Genomic DNA, 20,124 nt, shown 5'->3' with positions numbered 1-20,124 from the left:
CCCACATCTGAAAGTGGGTGGACTGGACCTTGGAGGAGGCTGCAGATCCAAGGTACTGGCAGCAGTGACCTCTCGAGCAGAGGAGGTAGAAAGTGAAAGTGATGAGTGAGAGCAAAGTGACTGTGATGAGGGCCACAGCTGGAGGATTTCTGAAGGGGAGGGGGAGGGTAAGAAAGGAAAGAAGGCAGGCAAAGAGAAATGAAGGAATGCATTTCCTGCTGTCTGTCCACAAACCTCTGGGTTCTTCCACCAAAAAGGTCCAGGTACCAAGCATACACTTCCTAGACTCTGCCAACAGCTTTTACCATGCACACACTCCGAACTTTAGTGGTGAGTCAGCTTTGGGAAGAGAAACCCAAAATTTTTGCTATAGCGCCACCTTTTGGAAAGCAAAAGAACGGCTTCTGATTGCCAATCTGTTGAATTAAGGGTCAAAGGAAAACTTCACCTAAAAAGAAAGGTGTTTGCTACTTCAATGTTATGGCAGAGACACATTTCATGAAACACTATGAAAACCCATGTAATATAGTATCCAAAAAGGAAAATGACAATTTTCTAGGCAACCGTCTCAAAGATACAGAATACTGCAGTATTTATTATTTTGCAGAATTCAAAATAATTACGAAGAAATTCAACAAGCTACAAGAAAACACAGAAAGGCAACTCAGTGAAGTCAGGAATAAAATTAACGAATAGAAGGAGCACTTACTAGAGAGACTGATATTACAAAAAAGAACAAAACAATAATCCTGGAGCTGAAGAACTCAATAGGTGAGAGGAATACTGGATTAGAAAGCACTGGGAGTAGAACAGATCAGATGGAAGAAAGAATAAGCCATATGGAGGACAGGAATTGAGAAATGATTCAGGTGTAAGGGGAGTGAGAACTAAGTTTTTTTTTTTAAGTGAAAACTGACAAGAGTTATCAGACTGCATTTAAAAAGTAAAAATAAGAGTAATAGGTATACCAGAAGGAGAAGAGATGGAGACAGGGGCAGAGAGTTTATTTGATGAAATAATAACTGAGAACTTCCCAAACCTGGAGAAAGAACTGGACATACAATTCTATGAAGCTAATAGAACACCCTGCTGTCCCAATGAAAAAAGATCTTTTCCAACACATTTTAGAATGAAAACTATCAAAAGTCAATACTAAAGAAAGAATTTTAAAGGCAGCAGGGGAAAAAAGAAAGTATCCTACAAAAGAATCTCCATTAGGTAATACGCAGATTTCTCAGCAGAAACTCTGCAGGCCAGGAGAGAGCAGAATAACATACTAAAAGAATTGAAAGATAAAAGCTCCTAGTCAAGAATACTCTACCTGGAAAAGTTATTCTTCAGATATGAAAGAGAAATAAAAGTTTTCCTAGACAAATAAAAGCTGAGAGTTCACCACTGCTACAAATGCTGAAAGGCATTCTTCAAGACGAAACAAAAAAGATGAAAGTACACAAGGCTCTGATCAAGGTAACAAATACAGTCAGAATTAGAAAACTGGAACTGTGTTTTAGAATAGTGTGTTAATTAATTATAGCATAAATGTTAAAGGAAAAGAGCATTAAAACTTACTATAGCTACTACCATTTGGTAACAAATTCACAGCATAAAAAGTGATCATTTGTGACACTGAAAATATAATAGGAGATGTAAACTGATGAAACCTCTGTAGCTGAGTGAAGATGGGCTCCTATCAGCAGTAAAAGGACTAGTTCATCAACTAGATATTTTATGTAAATGTCATGGTAAAGACAAAGCAAAAATTTAGAGGAGAGACATGACATAAAAAAGGGAACAATGAGCACATCACCACTGTAAATCATCTACAAAGGTAGACAAAAAAAGAAGAAAAAACCCAATGGAGACACAAAATAACCAGAAGGCAAAAGATCAGTGGAATAATAAGTCCTTACATACCAATAATCACCCTGAATGGATTGAATTTACCAAACGAAAGGCACAAAGTGGATGACTGGAAAAAAAAAGTTCCAACTATATGCTGCCTACAAGAGTCATTTCAGCTCTATCAACACAAATAAGCTCAAAGTGAAGGGATGGAAGATAATATTTCAGAAAGCAAAACAAAGTGAGTGTAGCCATACTTATATCAGACAAAATATACTTCAGCCAAAAACGGCAAGACAAAGAAGGTCATTATAATGATAAAGGGGTCAACACATCAAGAAGATATAACAACTGTAAATATATAGGCTCCAAACAGCAGAGCACCAAAATATATTAAATACTAACAAACCCTAGGAGAGAAACAGACAACAGAATAATAGTAGGGGACTTCAGTACGCCACTCTCAGCAATGACAGATTATACAAACAGAAAATGAATAAGGAAATGTTGGAAATGAATCATCTTAGAAAAATAGATTAACAAACATATATAGAACATTCCATACAACAGCAGCAGAATATACATTCTTCTCAAGTGCACACAGAACATTCTCCAGAACAGATCATATGACAGGACAAAAAACATATCTTTACAAACATAAAAAGACTGCAATCACACCAATTATCTTTGCTGGTCACAATGGTATGAAAATAGAAACTGATAAAAAGAGGAAAAGTGAGAAGATCTACAAACATGTGGAAACTAAACAACATACTTCTGAACAACCAACGGGTGAAAGAAGAAATGAAGAGGAAAAAAACTCAAAACTAATGAAATTGGAAATATGACATCAAATTTGTGGGATGCAGCAAAGCGGTTCTGAGAAGAAAGTCTATTGCAAAAAAATGCATATATTAAAAAATTAGAAATATCACAAATAACCTAACTTTACATCTCAAGGAATTAAACAAGAAGAATAAATTAAGCCCTTGGATGGCATCACTGACTTGATGGACATGAGTCTGAGCAATCTCCAGGAGTTGGTGATGGACAGAAAAGCCTGGCGTGCTGCAGTCCATGGGGTTGCAAAGAGTTGGACATGACTGAACTGAACTGAAAGTTAGCAGAAGGAATGAAATATAAAGTTTAGAGCTGAAAGGAATGAAACAGACAAGAAAAACTACAGGAAGGATCAATCAGATTAAAAGCTGGTTGTTTGAAAAGACAAACAAAAGTGACAAAACTTTCATCTAGACTGAGAAAGAAGAGAGAAGCTTCAAACAGAGTTAGAATGAAAGAGGAGACATTACACAGGATGCTGCAGAAATACAGAGGCTCATAGGAGACTACTATGGATAACTGTATGCCAAGAAATTACATAACCTAGAAGAAGTGAACAGATTTTTAGAAACAAAACTGACCAAGACTGAATCATGAAAAACCAGAAAATCTGAACAGACCGAGAATGAGTAAAGAGATTGAATCAATAATCAGAAACCTCCCAAAAAGAAAATCTCAAGACCAGATGGCTTCACTGATGAATTTTACCAGTCATTTTAAGAAGAATTAACATCAATCCTCCTCTTTTCCAAAATACTGAGGAGGAGGGAACACCTCCAAACTCATTCTACGAAGCCAGAACTACCTTAATACCAAAACCAGATAAGGAGACCACAAGAAAACCATAGTTGTCCCTTGAACAACACCACTTTGTACTACTGCACAGGTCCATTTATACACAAATTTTTTCCAGTAAATATGTACTACATGATCCCCAGGTGGTTGAACTTGTAGATGCAGAATCATGGTTACAGAGGAACAACTATAAAGTTATACACAGCTTTTTGACTACACAGGGCTTGCCACACACCCCGTGTTGTTCAAGGGCCAACTGTATTAACCAATATCTCTGAAGAATATAGATGTAAAGTTTTTCAGTAAAATATTAGCAAAGCAAATTCAAGCACACATTAAAAGGATTATACATCGTGATCAAATGAGATTTTTCCCTGGCATGGAAGAATAGCTCAACACACAAAAAACAATAAATGTAATGTATCACATCAATAAATTGAAAGATAAAAGTCACATGATCATTTCAATAGATGCAGAAAAAGCATCTTAAAAAATACAACATCCTTTCATGATGAAAACCCTTAAAAGGCTGGGTACAGAAGGAACATAACTCAACACAGTAAAGGCCATATACAACAAACCCACAGATAATATATTCAATGGAGAAAACCTGAAAGATTTTCCTCTAAGATCCAGAACAAGAAAAGGATGGCCATTCTCATTACTCTTATTCAATATATAGTACTAAAATCCCTAGCTATAACAATTAAGCAAAATACATAAATAAATAAATAAAAGGTATTGAAATTGCAAAGAAGTAAAACTGTCAGTATTTGCCAATGTGATTTTATAGGTATAAATCTCAAAAAGGCAACCAAAAAAACTTTTGGAACCAATCAACTATTTTGGTAAAGTGTAGGATACAAAATTAACATATAGGAATTAGCTGCATTCCTTTACACAAATAATGAATATTTGAAAAAGAAATAAAGTACAACTATCCCATTCACAATAGCATCAAAAGCAAGAAACTACTCAGGAATAAACTTAACCAAGCATGTGAAAGATATGTACAATAAAAATGACAAGACTTTGCTAAAAGAAACTGAAGAAGATACAAACAGAAAGCATCCCATGTTCATGGATCAGAAGAATTAACACTGGTAAAATATACATACTACCAAACCCATCTACAGAATCAACACAACTTGCATCAAAATACCAAAAGCATTCTTCACAAAATAGAAGAAACAATCCTAAATGTTTGTGGAACCATGAAAAACACTGAATACTGAAAGCAATTTTGAGAAAAAAGAACAAACCTGGAAGTATCCCGATTTCAAACCATATTACAAAGCCATAATGTTAAAAATAGTAGTGTACTGGCACAAAACAGACACAGAGACCAATGGAGTAGAGAGCCCAGAGTTAAATCCCAGTATATACAGTCAAGTGATACTTGACAAGGGAGTCAAGAACCTAAGGCGGAAAAGATAGTCTCTTCAACAACTGGTGCTGGGAAAACCAGAGAAACACATGCAGAACACTGAAACTGGACTTCTAACTCATACTACTCACAAAAATTAACTCAAAATGTTTCAAAGACTTCCGTAAGATCCAATACCATACGTTTCATACATGAAAATGTAGTAAAAAAAAGCTCCTTAATACTAGCCTTGGCAATGATTTTTTTGAATATGATGTCAAAAATACAACAAAAGAAAAAATTTAGTAGACTACATCAAACTTAAGAGCATCTGTATAGCAAAAAAAAGAAAAAAATGACAGAATGGCAGGAAATTTTTGCAACTGTCCATTGGATAAAGGGTTAATATCCAAACTATATATAGAACTCATACAACTTAATAACAAAGAAGCAAGCAATCTGACTTCCAAAAGGGCAGAAAAACTAAACAAACATTTCTGCAAAGAGAACATTATAAATGAGCAACACAGCACATGAAAAGATGCTTAACATCACTGATCATGGGAGAAATGCAAATCAAAACCACAATGAGATATCACCTCACACCTGTTAGAGTATCTAAGAAGAGACATGTGTGGGTAAGGATGTGGTGAAAAGGGAACCCTTATAGACTCTGGAAAACTATATGAAGGGTCCTCAAAAATTCAAAAATAAATCTACCTTAAATATACAGCAATTCCACTTCTGGGTATACATGTAAAGAAAATGAATATAGATGTTTGAAAGGTCTGAGTTCAAGACAAATCAGCGAATGAGACTGGAAACAGTTAATTTATTAAGAAAAATAAAACCAGGAGATAAAGTGTTCCAAAAGCCAAGAAAAAGTGCTATCAGGAGAGGAATATGATCAACTGGGTTAAATTCTGATAGGCTAGAAGATGAAGGCCGGGAAATAATCATTGGATTTTGCAACACAGGCTAGAGAAATGAACTAAGGAAAAAAAGTAGGATTGCTGGGCAGCATCAAGATCTTAGTAAATTTGAGATTACTTTTCAGGAATTTCAAGTGGGATTAGCTGGCATGGTGTATGTTTTCGGTAAGCAACTTTCAGCCACATAGTTAAATGCAAAGTATTTAAACATGGTTGGGGTTCTGCCAAAGGAGTGTAACTAACAGAAAGAGGAGCAATAGCTGTAAGAGTGTATGTAAGGGTATAATTAAGATTGACCAAGAATGAGACCTGACGGTATAAGGGGAATAGGGAAAGGGTGACAGAATTATAGGTAACGGTGGAATTGAAGGACAACACATAAGACACCAGAGAGAGTTAACTAGAAAATTACGAGCAGGAATATACAGAAGGTTTGCTTGAAATTGAGATTAATAAAGAATTTTAGACACTGTAATCTAAGATATATCTTACTACCACCAGAAGGAGTGGCAGAGGTAGGGTGGAGAACAAGCTCACTGAAAGTGAAGAATCAACAAAGAAGTCAGACTATTAAAAGGTTCCCTAACGTGCATTTTAAAATCACCAGATATTACAACAGGGGTGACACTGTAGAGAACGACAGTTCACTAGAAGCTAGAATTTTTAAGGACTGAGGAAATATGGTAGGGAGTCTTATATAAAGTGCTACTATAGGATAAGAAGGGCTCCGTTTTCATTAGTAGTATTGAATACTACTTTCCTCTCCCCAGAGGTACTTATTCCCACAGATTTATATACATAAATATGTACGTGGGGGAAACAAATGCTATTTTGTTGTTTACTGTTAGTTTTGTGAGTTTACGTGAGTGGTATTAAACTGTATGAGTTTCCCTGGTGGCTCAGACGGTAAAGAATCTGCCTGCAATGTGGAAGACCTGGGTTCAATCCCTGGGTTGGGAAGATCCCCTAGAGGAGGACATGGCAACCCACTCCAGTATTCTTACCTGGAGAACCCCATGGACAGAGGAGCCTCGTGGGCTACAGTCCATAGGGCTGGAAAGAGTCGGACATGACTGAGCAACTAAGCACAGCAACACAGCATTATACAGTATTTATACTGTATTCTGCATAAATTTCACTTTTTCATTTAATAAAAAAAGTTCTTTTCAAGATAAAACAATCACTTACAATAAACAGTTTCTACACTGTGAATCCAATACAAAAAGGGAAAACATTATCTTTAAAATATATTTACCTTGAAGCTTTCTACTAAGTTCAAGTTTTTCCTGCTCAAGGCGCTTAATTCTTCTTTCATAAGCTTCAGTTGCTAAGTTGTTATCTAGAGTCCTCTGCACATTAACATCGAGATCCAATGGTGTGGGACCAGCTGTAACTCTTAAACAGCTCCGATCAGAAAGAACACTGAAAAAAAAAGGGGGGGCGGAATATGGGTTTACACTGAAATAATAAGTCTGAAGAGAAAAGATAACCTTTTGAAACTGTTCATTTAAAACATGGATCTGAACATCTAGTTACAGCTAGCCATCTGGAGTGATTACAAAATACTTTTTTTTTTTTTTTTTTCAAAATCACCATAAACAACCTTTTGGAAGCAGGGGCTGTGCCACATGGCTTTCAGGATCTTAGTTTCCCAACCAGGGATCAAACCCAGGCTACTTGCAGCGGAAGCACCAAGGCCTAAGCCCACCAGAGAATTCCTGAGAAGCATTTTTGAAAATAAAAACTTAAATAGTCCTTATTATCTTGAATTTATTCTAGTAACCATAAATTATAAAATGAAGCTTGCTGAAGGGTTACAGGTAGCTTAAAACAATGTGACCACCTAAGTAAAACAGCAATCAAAAGCACCAACCATGGTCCTCTGTGGAATTATAAAATGCTTTCATAAGCTACTTATATAAAATGTTTCATAAACAAAGATACACTGCTCAACACAAGGAATATAGCCAATACTTTATAATTACTATAAATGGAGTATAACTGTAACTAGTATGAATTAGTATATCGTATATCTATAACTTGTGTATCAACTATACACTTTGATTAAAAATTTTTAAGTGAAATGCTTTAACTCAATACAATTTAATTAAAAACATTTGAAGTGTTGGACATTCAGCAGTGAACAGAACAGACAAAATGTGCCCATATAGAGGCTTTTATTCCAGTGGCAGAGACAAAAATAAACAAACAAGGAAAATAACTCAGTACATGGCAGTGTTAATAGGCTAAGAAGAAAACAAAAAACAGGAAAGGAAGGCAACTTCATTTCCCCTTTCTGCCTTTTGAAATAAAGTATTGAGGGGGAGTAAATTAAAATTTGGATAAAGTGGTCAGGAAAGTCATCACTCAGAAAGTAACCTTGAAAAAGTCCAGAAAAAATAAATGGCCCTGTCAAGGTAATATGAGAGGAAAGACATTACCAGCAAATGGAATAGAAGTACAAACACACCATCAAGTGTACTTCAATAAAATAAACCTAATACAAGAAAAAAAGAAGTGCAAAAGTCCTGAGGCAAGAGTTCTCTGGCATGTTCACAGGCCAGAAAGGAGACCTGTGGAGCTGCAAAGTGAGCAAGGGCAAGAGTAGTGGAAATAAAACGAGAAAGAAAGTGAGCCTTGTTGGGTCTCATTAAGAACTCTGTTTGGAGTTAAGATACGAAGCCACTGGAGGTGGGGGCAGTGAGGATTGGTCCTGCACAGGTGAGTGACATACTCTGACTTATCGTTTAGCAGAAATAGGTTCAGAGAAATATAAGAAATGACATTATGAACATCTGAAGTAGGTGATTAAGAGAGATTTTGAGTAGAAGAGAGGCCTCAGCTGGAAATATACATTTTAGAAGTCATCAGCAAATACCACCTAGGGGAGCATCAGAAAGTAAACGGAAAAGATTCAAAGACGAAGCCACAAGCCACAGGAAATTAGGAGGGATGTGGAGAATGAGTGGGAGTGGCCAGAAAGACAAGGATAAATGAGGCAAGTGTTCTGGAAAGTGTTGTAACGGAAAGGAGCTGTGGCAAGGAGATGAGACTAAGCAAATAAGGATGACTTAAGGATGACTAGGACCAAAGAAATGACCATCAAATTTAGCGCCAGGGAGGCCAGCAGTGACATAGATAAAAATCAGTTTGTGTCAAGTGATGGGAGCACAAACTTGACTGGAATGGTACCAAGAAAGAAGAGGATGAGAAAAATGGACAAAGTCAGGGCAACAGTTTTAAGTAATTCTGCTGTATTGAAGAGCATAAAAATGGTTGGTAGCAGGTAAAGAAAGTTGGATTAAGAGAGATTTTTTTATTTTGCTTTAAGATGAAAGAAAAACCTACATTTTGTGAGCTGATGGAAATGGTCTGTTATGCAAATTACACAAAGGGGAAATTTTATGATGTAACAGCAACACACTAGAGTAGGCAAGAAGGAACAGAAGGGATGGGTGCTAGGTAGGGAGCTCATCTCACATAGTCATACACATAAAGAAGAGTACATGGGTCTAGAGGTATGTAGGCTGTAAATGAGGTGATGCGGCTTGTGGAAGCTGTCTGCTGACGGCTCCAATCTCTCTGTGAAAGGGGAAGTGAGGTCATCAGGTGAGAGTAAGAATGACAGAGGTTTCACAGGCAAAGTATAAAGTAGGAGATAGTTACCTAGGAGAGTAAAGAGTGAATACACTAGGGTAATACAGTATATTTGCCAGGCAGCAACAAGGGGCACTTGGGATTGGTAATCACAAACTTAAAGTGAGATCAGTAAGAGTACTCATATATTTTTCTCTAGACAATCTAAACTGCACAGGTACAGGCAGAAAACTGAGCTGTAATAAGGAATGGTAACCAATGTCATAGAATGAGATAGTCAGGAACTGAGAAGCACCCAAGGAGTGACTGTAATCATTCTCAATGAAGTTTAAGGAATGGTAAGGAGGAAACAGGGCTTCCCTTGTGGCTTCAGCTGGTAAAGAATCTGCCTGCAATGCAGGAGACCTGTGTTCCATCCCTGGGTTGGGAAGACACCCTGAAGAAGGGAAAGGCTACCCACTCCAGTATTCTGGCCTGAAGAATTCCATGGACTCTATAGTTCATGGGGTTCCAAAGAGATGGACATGACTGAGTGACTTTCACTTTCACAAGGAGGAAAGACATACAAGTAGAATGAGGGTCAGTGGAAAGAGGGCTAAGATTGATGGGCTGAAAGACTGATATTTGGAACCTAGAAAATATTTCTTCAATAGCCTAAGACTCCTCTAATTCCTGTTCCATTGCTAACAGATTCTGAGCTCTCTCTGTGTTCTAGTTTTTCTCCCCTCAAAATGAGTTAAGATTCTTATATTAATATGTCTTATTCACTTTGTAATGTCTAACTTTTCCTAGAAGCAGCTTCAATCTATTAAAATTTTTTTTTTACTTATAAGGCTCTCTTATGCATTATAGTTTTAAAACCTCAATTCATTTTTAATTTGCTCTAAATTATCCAAATCACATTAACTTTTCAAACTTACCAGCTACTAGTATATGTAAAACCAACAAATGGCAGATGGTGACCAGAAAAGGCAGTATGTGTTGGTGGGGGCATCGTTTCCTAAAGGAGGAAGAAACATCTGGTAAAAAATGAATAACTATAAACTGTAGACTGGGCTATAAAAATTCACTGTCAACAATTTACAAACACTGATAAGTTTGGTCTAGACGTTTAGTGATAAAAAAATTTAGACCATAAACACTGCTACTGTAGAATTCTAATTAAAAGAAAAGAAAGATTTAAAGTCTGATGGATACTGAGAATACAAGCATTATTCATGTATTCCATATATGTGAATTTGCCTAGTTGTTAAAATTTATTTGTAATCCCAAACCAATATTCACAAATACTTTTGTAGTTATTTTCAGATATTTGCAGAGCAAATAAAAATTTGCACTGCCCTACACACATGTTCCCAGCCAGAGCGGAACAAGGAGATGCTCTGCCCCCTTGTTTCAGATCTCATTCAGTAAGCAAGCGGTTTTTTTTCAAGGTCTACATGTGCCCTGACAACTGTTGAAGAGATAAATGGTAAGGTGGCCTATAAAATTACTTTATAACCATATATTTTTTTTAAAGCAGAGAGACAGAACTTCTTTAAACAATCATACTCACAGAATTCTTTAAACAATCATCATCCACATCAAAATTCGACGTGTCTGTTGGGCTACTAACTTCTGGAATATAAGGTGCTTCACAGTTTCGAATATTATCCCAATCAATTCCATTGAAAAATGGGTGCTTCTTAAAGTCTTCTATTCCATTTTGACCAAGTCGATGTTCTCTGCTACAGATGAGTCTTCGAATAAGATCCTTAGCATTTTCAGACACATCACTCACTTGAGGAGGAAACTGAAACCTCTCCTAAATAGAGAATAATAGCAACAAAATATAAATCACTAATTTACTAAGTAGGTTGATGCTAACACTGACCTTCTTAAATATATATATATATATTTTAAAATATCTAATAAATATGTACTGGTACAAAGTACTGACACTAAAGGAGATTCAAGAATAAATTTAAAAGGATCATTTTCCTAAAAGAACTTTTCATATGTAACTTAGTCATATATGTACTACAGAAAGAATAAGTTAAATGTAAAAACACCTTAAATGCTGTCAAAATAAAAAGAATTCACTAAATGTAATAAAATTTACATAATCAATAGTATATCTGATTGATTATGATAACGATTATGATATTATGAAATCATAATCAATATTATGATATTGATTATATGATAACATTCATATAAGTCACACACTAATGATTAATACTAAACATTTGTAAAGAATGTAACATGTACTACTAGAAGTATGTTACTTGTTTAGCTCATTTAATCCTCAGAGCCACTGTATTACTCTAATTTTATAGAAAAGGAAACAAAGAAACAGTTAAAACAATTGCTCAAGGTTACATAATCAATGGTAGAGCTAGGATTTGAACTGAAACTGATTCCAGAATCTGTGCTCTCAACAGCCATGCTACAGTACAATGACTTCTATCAGAAATGCTTTACATGCTATTGACAACTTTGCAGCTATTTCTTGTTTCCAAACTCTTGATAACTACTTAGCAGATTATCTTTGCAGCCAGACAGAAAAGCATCAACTTCGTAAAACTAATATATATATTTGGGGCTTCCCTAGTGGCTCAGTAGTAAAGAATCCGCTTGCAATGCAAGAGACCTGGGTTCAATTCCTGGGTCAGGTAGATCCCCTGGAGAAGGAAATGGCAACCCACTCCAGTAGTCTTGGCTGGGAAATCCCATGGACAGAGGAGCCTGAAGGGTTACAGTCCATGGGGTTACAAAACAGTTGGATATGACTTAGCAACTAACAACAACTATATATATATAGCAATTAATTATAATTGTATTACCACAACAAATTTAAAAAGAACAGATTAGCACTCTCTTTATGGGCTATTCCTATTCATATTCTAGGTTTTTGCAACTACTCACAATCTTCTGAGACTGATAATCAGAGTCTCCCACTTCTTATACAATCTATTTCATTTGGTATTAAATGGATTAAAATTTTATTCTTTCCTGCTGTGCATCTGGACTGTTTCCAATGTTTGATGATCATAAATAATACTGGGATAAGTATTCTCACACATATAGCTTTGTTCTATGAATATTCCCTCATGGTAGATTCTTAATATTGAAGGTGCCCAACCAAAAGTTTTAACCATTTCTTTCTAAGGTTGTTGATGAATACTTACAGACTTCTTGACAGAAAGATTATATCAATTTACATCCCTATCAATGATGTCTAATCTAACACTGTTCTTTTCAATGGATCATTTATAGTACAGAGTACTATTTTCTTTTCATCTTTACCAATCTGACAGGGAGAAAAGTATACCATTCTTATTTTAATTTGGATTTCATCTATCTATTATTATTAAGATTAAGCATTTTAAATGCATTCTAGTCATGATTATACTGATACTATAGTAGTAATGATACATTGTCTGCTCATGATCTTTGTTACTCTACTGGAGAGATCATTTAATTGTCTACTTATTTGCATCTCTGCAAAATTACAAGATGAGGACTAACAATTTTATGCATAATTTATAGATTTTTAAAAAATAATTTATGGATTTTGATTACTCATGTTGGTCATGTTCCGGGCTAGCATAGAAATTAGATTATTTATTGTTTTTGGAAAATTATTATCTTTTTAAATATCACATTTTAATTTTATTATATGTATTATTTGCCACACTAATGTGAAAAATAGTAAAATATACTAACTTTGTGATTCATGATTTTTCCATATGTTTCCACCAGAGATTCTGCATAAAATGGTGTTTCTCCATAAAGCATTTCATACATACAGACCCCCAAAGACCACCAGTCACACTCAGGTCCATATCTGCCTTTTCCATCTTCCATGGCTTGAAGGATTTCAGGAGAGATATAATCTGGAGTTCCAACAGCCACTGAGGATTGGACCTGAAGAAGTTCACATTGTTAGTAATCAACCATGATATATTAGAAATAAATAATTACTTTAATTAGAAATGTTTATATTTACATAGAAACACAATAAGCACTATTTCATAACAACTTCAATTTTGTCATTATCTGAATTTAGTCTCCTTGTGCATATAAGTTAAAATATATATAATCACCACACCAACAAGTTCTCCAGATTTTTAACACTATAGAAATGTTTATTATAGCTGTTACTTAGTTGACTACACTTAGAGTAAAAATACATGATTTGAACACCACAGCCACAAACCACAAATTGAATATTTATATTAGAACATTCTTATTATTGATATTATCTGTCCACATTGCCATATATTAAGTGGAACTTTGAAAATTTTACAATTAATTATGTGGGGGAAAAAACAGAAACAAACCTGGCTACTATTATAAGCAGCTTGGAGATTAGTTTAAAACATTTTAAAGATAATCTAACTAAATAAATGCTAATAATGTCCTGCAAACTATTTATTTAAAAAATTATAAAAGGGGAAAAATATTATTCAAAACACTGAGTCTAAACAGAGAACATACAATTATGGCAAGGTGGCAACCCACTCCAGTGTTCTTGCCTGGAGAATCCCAGGGATGGGGGAGCCTGGTGGGCTGCTATCTATGGGGTCGCACAGAGTCGAACACGACTGAAGCGACTTAGCAGCAGCAGCAGCAGCAGATATAACTAAGAAAACAACAGCTAAAAACAGATCCTGGGCACATATCTTTTAAGGTATTCCAAAATAAAAGAAAATTAGTTTTATATATGTTTTTAGAGAACATACCAAGAAATGAACATTCTCAAGATAAAATAATGGTTAATATTCTGAATTTCCTAAAGTACCATTCTTAATAATTATTAGAACAGACTTCTTTGGCAATACTGAGATTAAGTAACTTGAAAATTCTTGAAAACTCTTAAAAATACTAGATAAAATATAACAACCATTTTCTAAATGTATATATAAATAAGCCTTTAAATAAAGAGACATTCTTAGATATATGTAATCAAGAAATGATTGGAAACCAGGGCAATAAGCATTAGAGCAGGAGTGCAGTTGGGAAATTGTGTTCATTTTCTAGGTACTTAACTTTTAACATATACATAAGGTCAAGAAGAAAGATCCTGTGCTTACTTGAGGTTTGAAGTAAAAGCCTGCCCCATATAATCTTTATCCTAAAAGGTGTGTGTGCGTGTGTGTGTTAGTCAGTCAGCCATTCGCTTAGTCGTGTCTGACTCTTTGTGACCCCAAGAATTGTAGCCCGCCAGACTACTCTGCCCATGGAATTCTCCTGGCACAAATACTGGAGTGGGTAGCCATTCCCTTCTCCAGGCCTAAAGGGTATATTGTAAGTAAAAAGGTGAATTACAAAATGTGCCATTCAGCAGAGAAAGACAGTGACATATATGAAAAAAAAATTCACTCCTTTAGAAATTCATAACTTTTAGGTCACATAGTCCCACCATTTGGGATTCTAATGCACAGGACTTCTGTGATTCAGAAATTCTCAAGCCAAGAAACTGGCATAATACTGGCATCAGCTTAGGTGCCCCTAGAAAGCTTCTCATAACAGATTCAAAACTACCTGGAGGATACATGCTCAAACTTGGCCTCATATAATTCTCACACATAACAATTCACTAAAAGATGAGTTCAGAATCCAATAATATAACTAAATGAGGAAACATTCCATTTATGAGCAAAAGCCAGAAATCCAAACAAACAACACAATCAGACCTCAAAAAATTATCAATTCCATGTCATAAAATAAGTATGTTTAAAATTATTAGATAACAAAAAATCTAAAGCATATGAAAAAGCTGAAAAAAACAAAGTCCTAGAATGGAAAAAACTAGTTGTTGACATAAAAGATATGAAGAAATAAAATTGGATCCACATCTGTACACTTTGTTAAACTACAGAGCACCAAAGGTAAGAGATTCTAAAAACCTATGGAATAAAAAGAGATTTTCTACCCAAGAAATGATGATTAGACAAGAATTATTAATGCTAATGTGACGGTTAGAAGAAAATGGAATTGTATTTTTCAAAGTGATGAAACAAAGTAATGGTCAATATTATATTCCCCACCCACCTAAATTATAAAACAGGAATGAGGATTAAATAAAGATATTTTCATACAAAGAGTGAGTGAACTACCACGTATAGACTCTTTTAGTTAAACAGGAGTACTAAAGGATATACTTCAGAATCAAGAAACATAATCCAGAGAAAAGAATGTGACACTAGAGGCAACTGTGAACAAAGATAGTAGTAAACTTTAACATGCACCTAAATGGTGATTAACTGGATAAACTAATGATGAAGAAAAGGAGAAACAGGGCAATAAAGAGGAAGATGAAGATGAGCAGGAGCAATAGAAATAGGAGATGGGGGAGGAGGAGGAAGGAATAACTACTCAAAAGATGAAAAATAAGATGGAACTCAAATACCAGAAAACAACAAGTTACTTAGGGAGTGATTAGGATTAAAATGTTCTGAGTTTCTTGGTTTTCTATTTTTTATTTCTTATTTATTTTTTAATTATTGTTTTCAATTGTGGTAAAATACCCATGACATAAAATTTACCATCATAACCATTTCCAAATGTATAGTTTGGTGACATTAAGTACATTTACACTGCTGTGCAACCATCACCACCATCCATTTATAAAACTCTTTTCATCTTACAAAACTGAAAATCTATTAAATAATAACTCCCCCATCCCCTTCTCCTCCCAGACCCTAGCAACCACCACTACAGCTGCTATGAATTTGACTACTCTAGGTACTTTATACAAGTGAAACTGTACAACAATCTGTTCATTTGTGTCTGGTGTATATCACTTGGCATGTTTTTTAAAAGGTCTATCCATGTTGTAGGATGGATCAGGATGTTCTTTTAAAGCTGAATAACGTTCCAATGTATGGATATACCACATTTTTTTTCCCATTCATCCAATAGTGGACACCTGACTTGCTGACATCCCTTGACTTTTGTGAATAATGGTGCTGTGAACATGGGTGAACAAATATCTCTTTGAGACTCCGCTTTAACTTCTGTGGAATATGTACACAAAAGTGGAACTGCTAGATCATAGGGTAATTTTATTTTCAGCTTTTTGAAGAACTGTTACACTGTTTTCCACAGTGGCTACAGCATTTTACATCTCCATCAGCAGTGCACAAAGATTCCAATTTCCCCACAACTTTATCAAAACTTGTTATTATTTTTTTTTTAGTAGCCATCCTAATGGTATGAAGCAGTATCTCAGAGGTTTTGATGTGCATTTCCGCATTGACTAGTGATGTGGAGTCATTCGTCTCTCTTCTTAGGAGAAACATCACTTCAAATCCTTTGTGTATTTTGAACTGGGTTGTTAGTCTGTTATTGAGTTGCAGGAATTCTTTACATATTCTGGATAATTATCTCTTGTCAGACATACAATTTGCAACTATTTTCTCCCACTGTATAGGCTGCCGTTTCACTATAACAACTGTATCTTTTGATGCATAGCAATTTTTAATGATGATGTAGTCTACTCATCTATTTTTGTTGTTGCATATTGTCTTCTGTCATATCCAAGAAATCACTGCCAAATCCATTACCATAAAACTTCTCCCTCTGCCCATTAAATGTAAGTTTTAACTCTTACACTTAGGATTTTGATTCATTTTGAGCTAATTTTTGTATATGATGTAAGATAAACTAAGTTTTTTTCTTTGATTAGGAATATGGGGAAAACTAGATTTTACATAAATGATAAATGATAAAATTTTTAAGATAAACATCAAAATATTTGAAATAGAATGTGTAACTTCCAAAAAGGAAAAAAAAAAGAAATAAAAACAAATTTGACCCAGCCAACAAAAAGTAGGAAAGGGGGTAGGAAGCATGATACAAACAAATAAGCAAAATTTATAGTAAAATAGTACAAGATACTAGAAAGAAATACAAACAAATTAATAATGAAATTCATAAATTATTAAGTTCACCTATCAAAAAGCACCATTATCACACTAGATAACAATACCAAAATAAAAAATTTTTTGAAAAATCAGCAATAATCTATTTAATGCACCTAGACATAGAAACTAAGAAATGTTTTTTAAGAAAAAGGATGGAAAGATATGCCAGGCATATGCTAAACAAAAGAAAGCTAAGGGAGCTGTATTAATTATCAGTCAAACTAGATTCTAAGGCCAAGATGATTATTATGATTTTTAATCATGGAAGAGCAATCCTAAATAATGCGTAACTAACAACACAGCTACAAAAGAGCTGTGAAAATTACAAGGGAAAATGAAGAAATTCAACATCATAGTAAGGATTTTTAAATAATAAGTAGATCAGAAAGAAATAAAGGTAGTAAGAATACTAAAATTTTGAACAACAAAGTTTACAATTTTAATCTTATTACAGAAATCTGTAACCAAAAGTTAGAAAAAGATTCATAATTTCAAACAAATATGTAACAGTTAAAAGAACTGGCCCATGAGGAATCAAAACATAATCTTGACAAATGCTAAAAAACTGCTAACAAATAGATCCACTCTTCAGTAAAAGAAAACTTTCTATAAACACCAAATAAGTAAATATTGTACTATGAATACTAAAAGGCACACATCTAAATAATTAATGGTCCACAGAAGAATTCTAACTAAAGCTGGAAAATATTTAGTAAAATGCTCTAGGTCAAAACTTACAAAGAAAAAGTTAAGCATAAATAATACTAGGAATGAAGAAAGGGGTGAAATACGCATGTAATTGAGATTTTAAAATTAGAAAGAGTACAATCTGAACAATTTTATACAAATAAAACTCAGAGAAAATAGATAATTTTCATAGAAAAAAAATGTAACTTACCAAAACTGACTCAGGAAGAAATAGAAAACCAAAGAGACCTATAACCATTAAAAAGTTTGAATCAATAGTATAAAATCTACCTGGAAAACAAACAAAATAAGAAGAAAACAAAACCTCACTGAAGCAAAGGTGATTTAAAGTGAGTTCCACCAATTACATAAGAAACAGATAATCCCAGTATTATAAGAACTGTTCTAGATCCAAAATGGGTAAGGGTGGGGGACATGGCTACCTTGTTCATTTTATAAGGCTAAAACAACCTAAATACAAAAGAAGGCAGACAAGAAAATTTGAGAAGGAAAATTATACTGCAAACTCAGATATAATCAATGTCAGATATGAATCTCAGATAATAATTCAATATAAAATTTTAGCATGGTCAATCTAGCAATTTGGTCAAATAGAGCAAGCAATATAACTTGATGATAAAGTTACATTTACATTCAAAGAATGTATGCTTTAACACTGGACAATCTATGTCACTCATCATATAACAGGAAAAACACTCAATAGATGCAGAAAAATGATTTGAATGTACAACATTAACAACCATTACATGGCAATCAGAAACAGAAATTTCCTTAATCTGATGAAGAATACATACCAAAAGCTTACAGCAAATATACTACTTAATTTAAAGCTACAGGGAAAACACCAATAAAGCTAGGAACAACGCAAAGAAGCTCCTAATTACTACAACATTAATACTGTGCTGAAGATCACTGACGGCATGACAGGAAAAAAAGTACAGCAAAGTATAAATGTAAGGACTGGAAAGGACAAAACACAAAGCTGGTCATTATTTGCAGATTATAAGATTGTCTATATAGAAAAATATACATATAGGATCTATAAATTGTTTTGAACTAATAAAAAAAAGCTTAGCAAGCTTGCTTGTTTCAGGATGAATACACATACAAAAATCAACTGTGGTCCTAAAGAAGAGCAACAAACTATTAAAATGCAAAATTTTAAGTTATCCATTTATAATAGCCCCAAAACAAAAAACTCCACAAGGTATCTAGGAGCAAATTTAACAAATAAAAGTAATGAAGTTACCTTTACATAATTTACCTTTACCTGAACATAATTATAAAACTTTACACAAATAAGATAAACCTAAAACAATGAAGACAGAAACCATATCCATAGATGGGAAGATTGCAAGTTACAGACAAAGTTTTCCCAAAATTAAACTCTAAATTCAGTGAAGGTCTTCAAGCTTGTATATGTGAAGGGGTGTTTATCTGTGTCTGTATGTATATAAACCAATAATATAATCCTAACAGTCATATGGAAAAACAAATGGCCAAGAACATCCAAAACAATTTCAGAGAAAGAAAAAGAATTACAGCAAGACATCCCCACACAAAAACTGACTTCTTATAAATACATAGATTAAAATGGTTTAATTTTGACTTCAATGTGAGAAACAAAAAGCAAGCTGAAAGTTAATACAGAAACTCACAAACTTTGGGAAAGGTTAAAATTGAAGCAACTATCCAGGTAATAAATAATGATCCATACAAAATTATATAATCACAACATTTCAGAACACCAGAAATAAACATAACATCCTAAAGGCTTCCAAATAAGGGGGGAAGAGTATAACAGAAGCTTTGATAATTAGGATGGCATCAGATGCCTCAACAGTAAATTAGAAGACAACGCAGTGTCTTCTAAATTCTAAGAGAAGAGTAAGTTCAAATCTATAACATTATGTCCAGTCTATAAAAATTATTCATCAAGTATAAGAATACAAATGAAGGCATTTTTCAGACATGCAGGATTATGAAATATTTACTTCCAATGGAACCTTTCTGAGGTTCAGTTCAGTCGCTCAGTTGTGTCCGACTCTTTGCGACCCCATGAATCGCAGCACGCCAGGCCTCCCTGTCCATCACCAACTCCCGGAGTTCACTCAGACTCAGGTCCATCGAG

General features: G+C 34.4%; 1 protein-coding gene across 27 annotated transcripts in view; it reads right to left on the bottom strand.

The window, feature by feature from the left end:
• Positions 1-20,124, bottom strand: part of CDC42BPA (CDC42 binding protein kinase alpha) — a 297,854-nt gene that overhangs the window by 123,027 nt on the left and 154,703 nt on the right. For all 27 annotated transcript variants that reach the window (XM_086345011.1, XM_086345012.1, XM_086345017.1 and 24 more), the window contains 4 exons: positions 13,081-13,281; positions 10,928-11,176; positions 10,293-10,372; positions 7,031-7,197 (listed from right to left, as the gene is read on the bottom strand). In XM_086345011.1, the coding sequence (XP_086201137.1) occupies positions 7,031-7,197; positions 10,293-10,372; positions 10,928-11,176; positions 13,081-13,281 (697 nt within the window). The remainder of the gene's footprint in view (positions 1-7,030; positions 7,198-10,292; positions 10,373-10,927; positions 11,177-13,080; positions 13,282-20,124) is intronic.

This window comes from Bos grunniens, chromosome 16 (genome assembly GCF_055505025.1).
Source record: "Bos grunniens cultivar Pamir isolate PY7600 chromosome 16, Bosgru_T2T1.0, whole genome shotgun sequence".
NCBI classification, from domain to species: domain Eukaryota; kingdom Metazoa; phylum Chordata; class Mammalia; order Artiodactyla; family Bovidae; genus Bos; species Bos grunniens.
The sequence above is the reverse complement of the archived record's forward strand: the minus strand, read 5'-3'. Positions and strand labels throughout refer to the sequence as shown.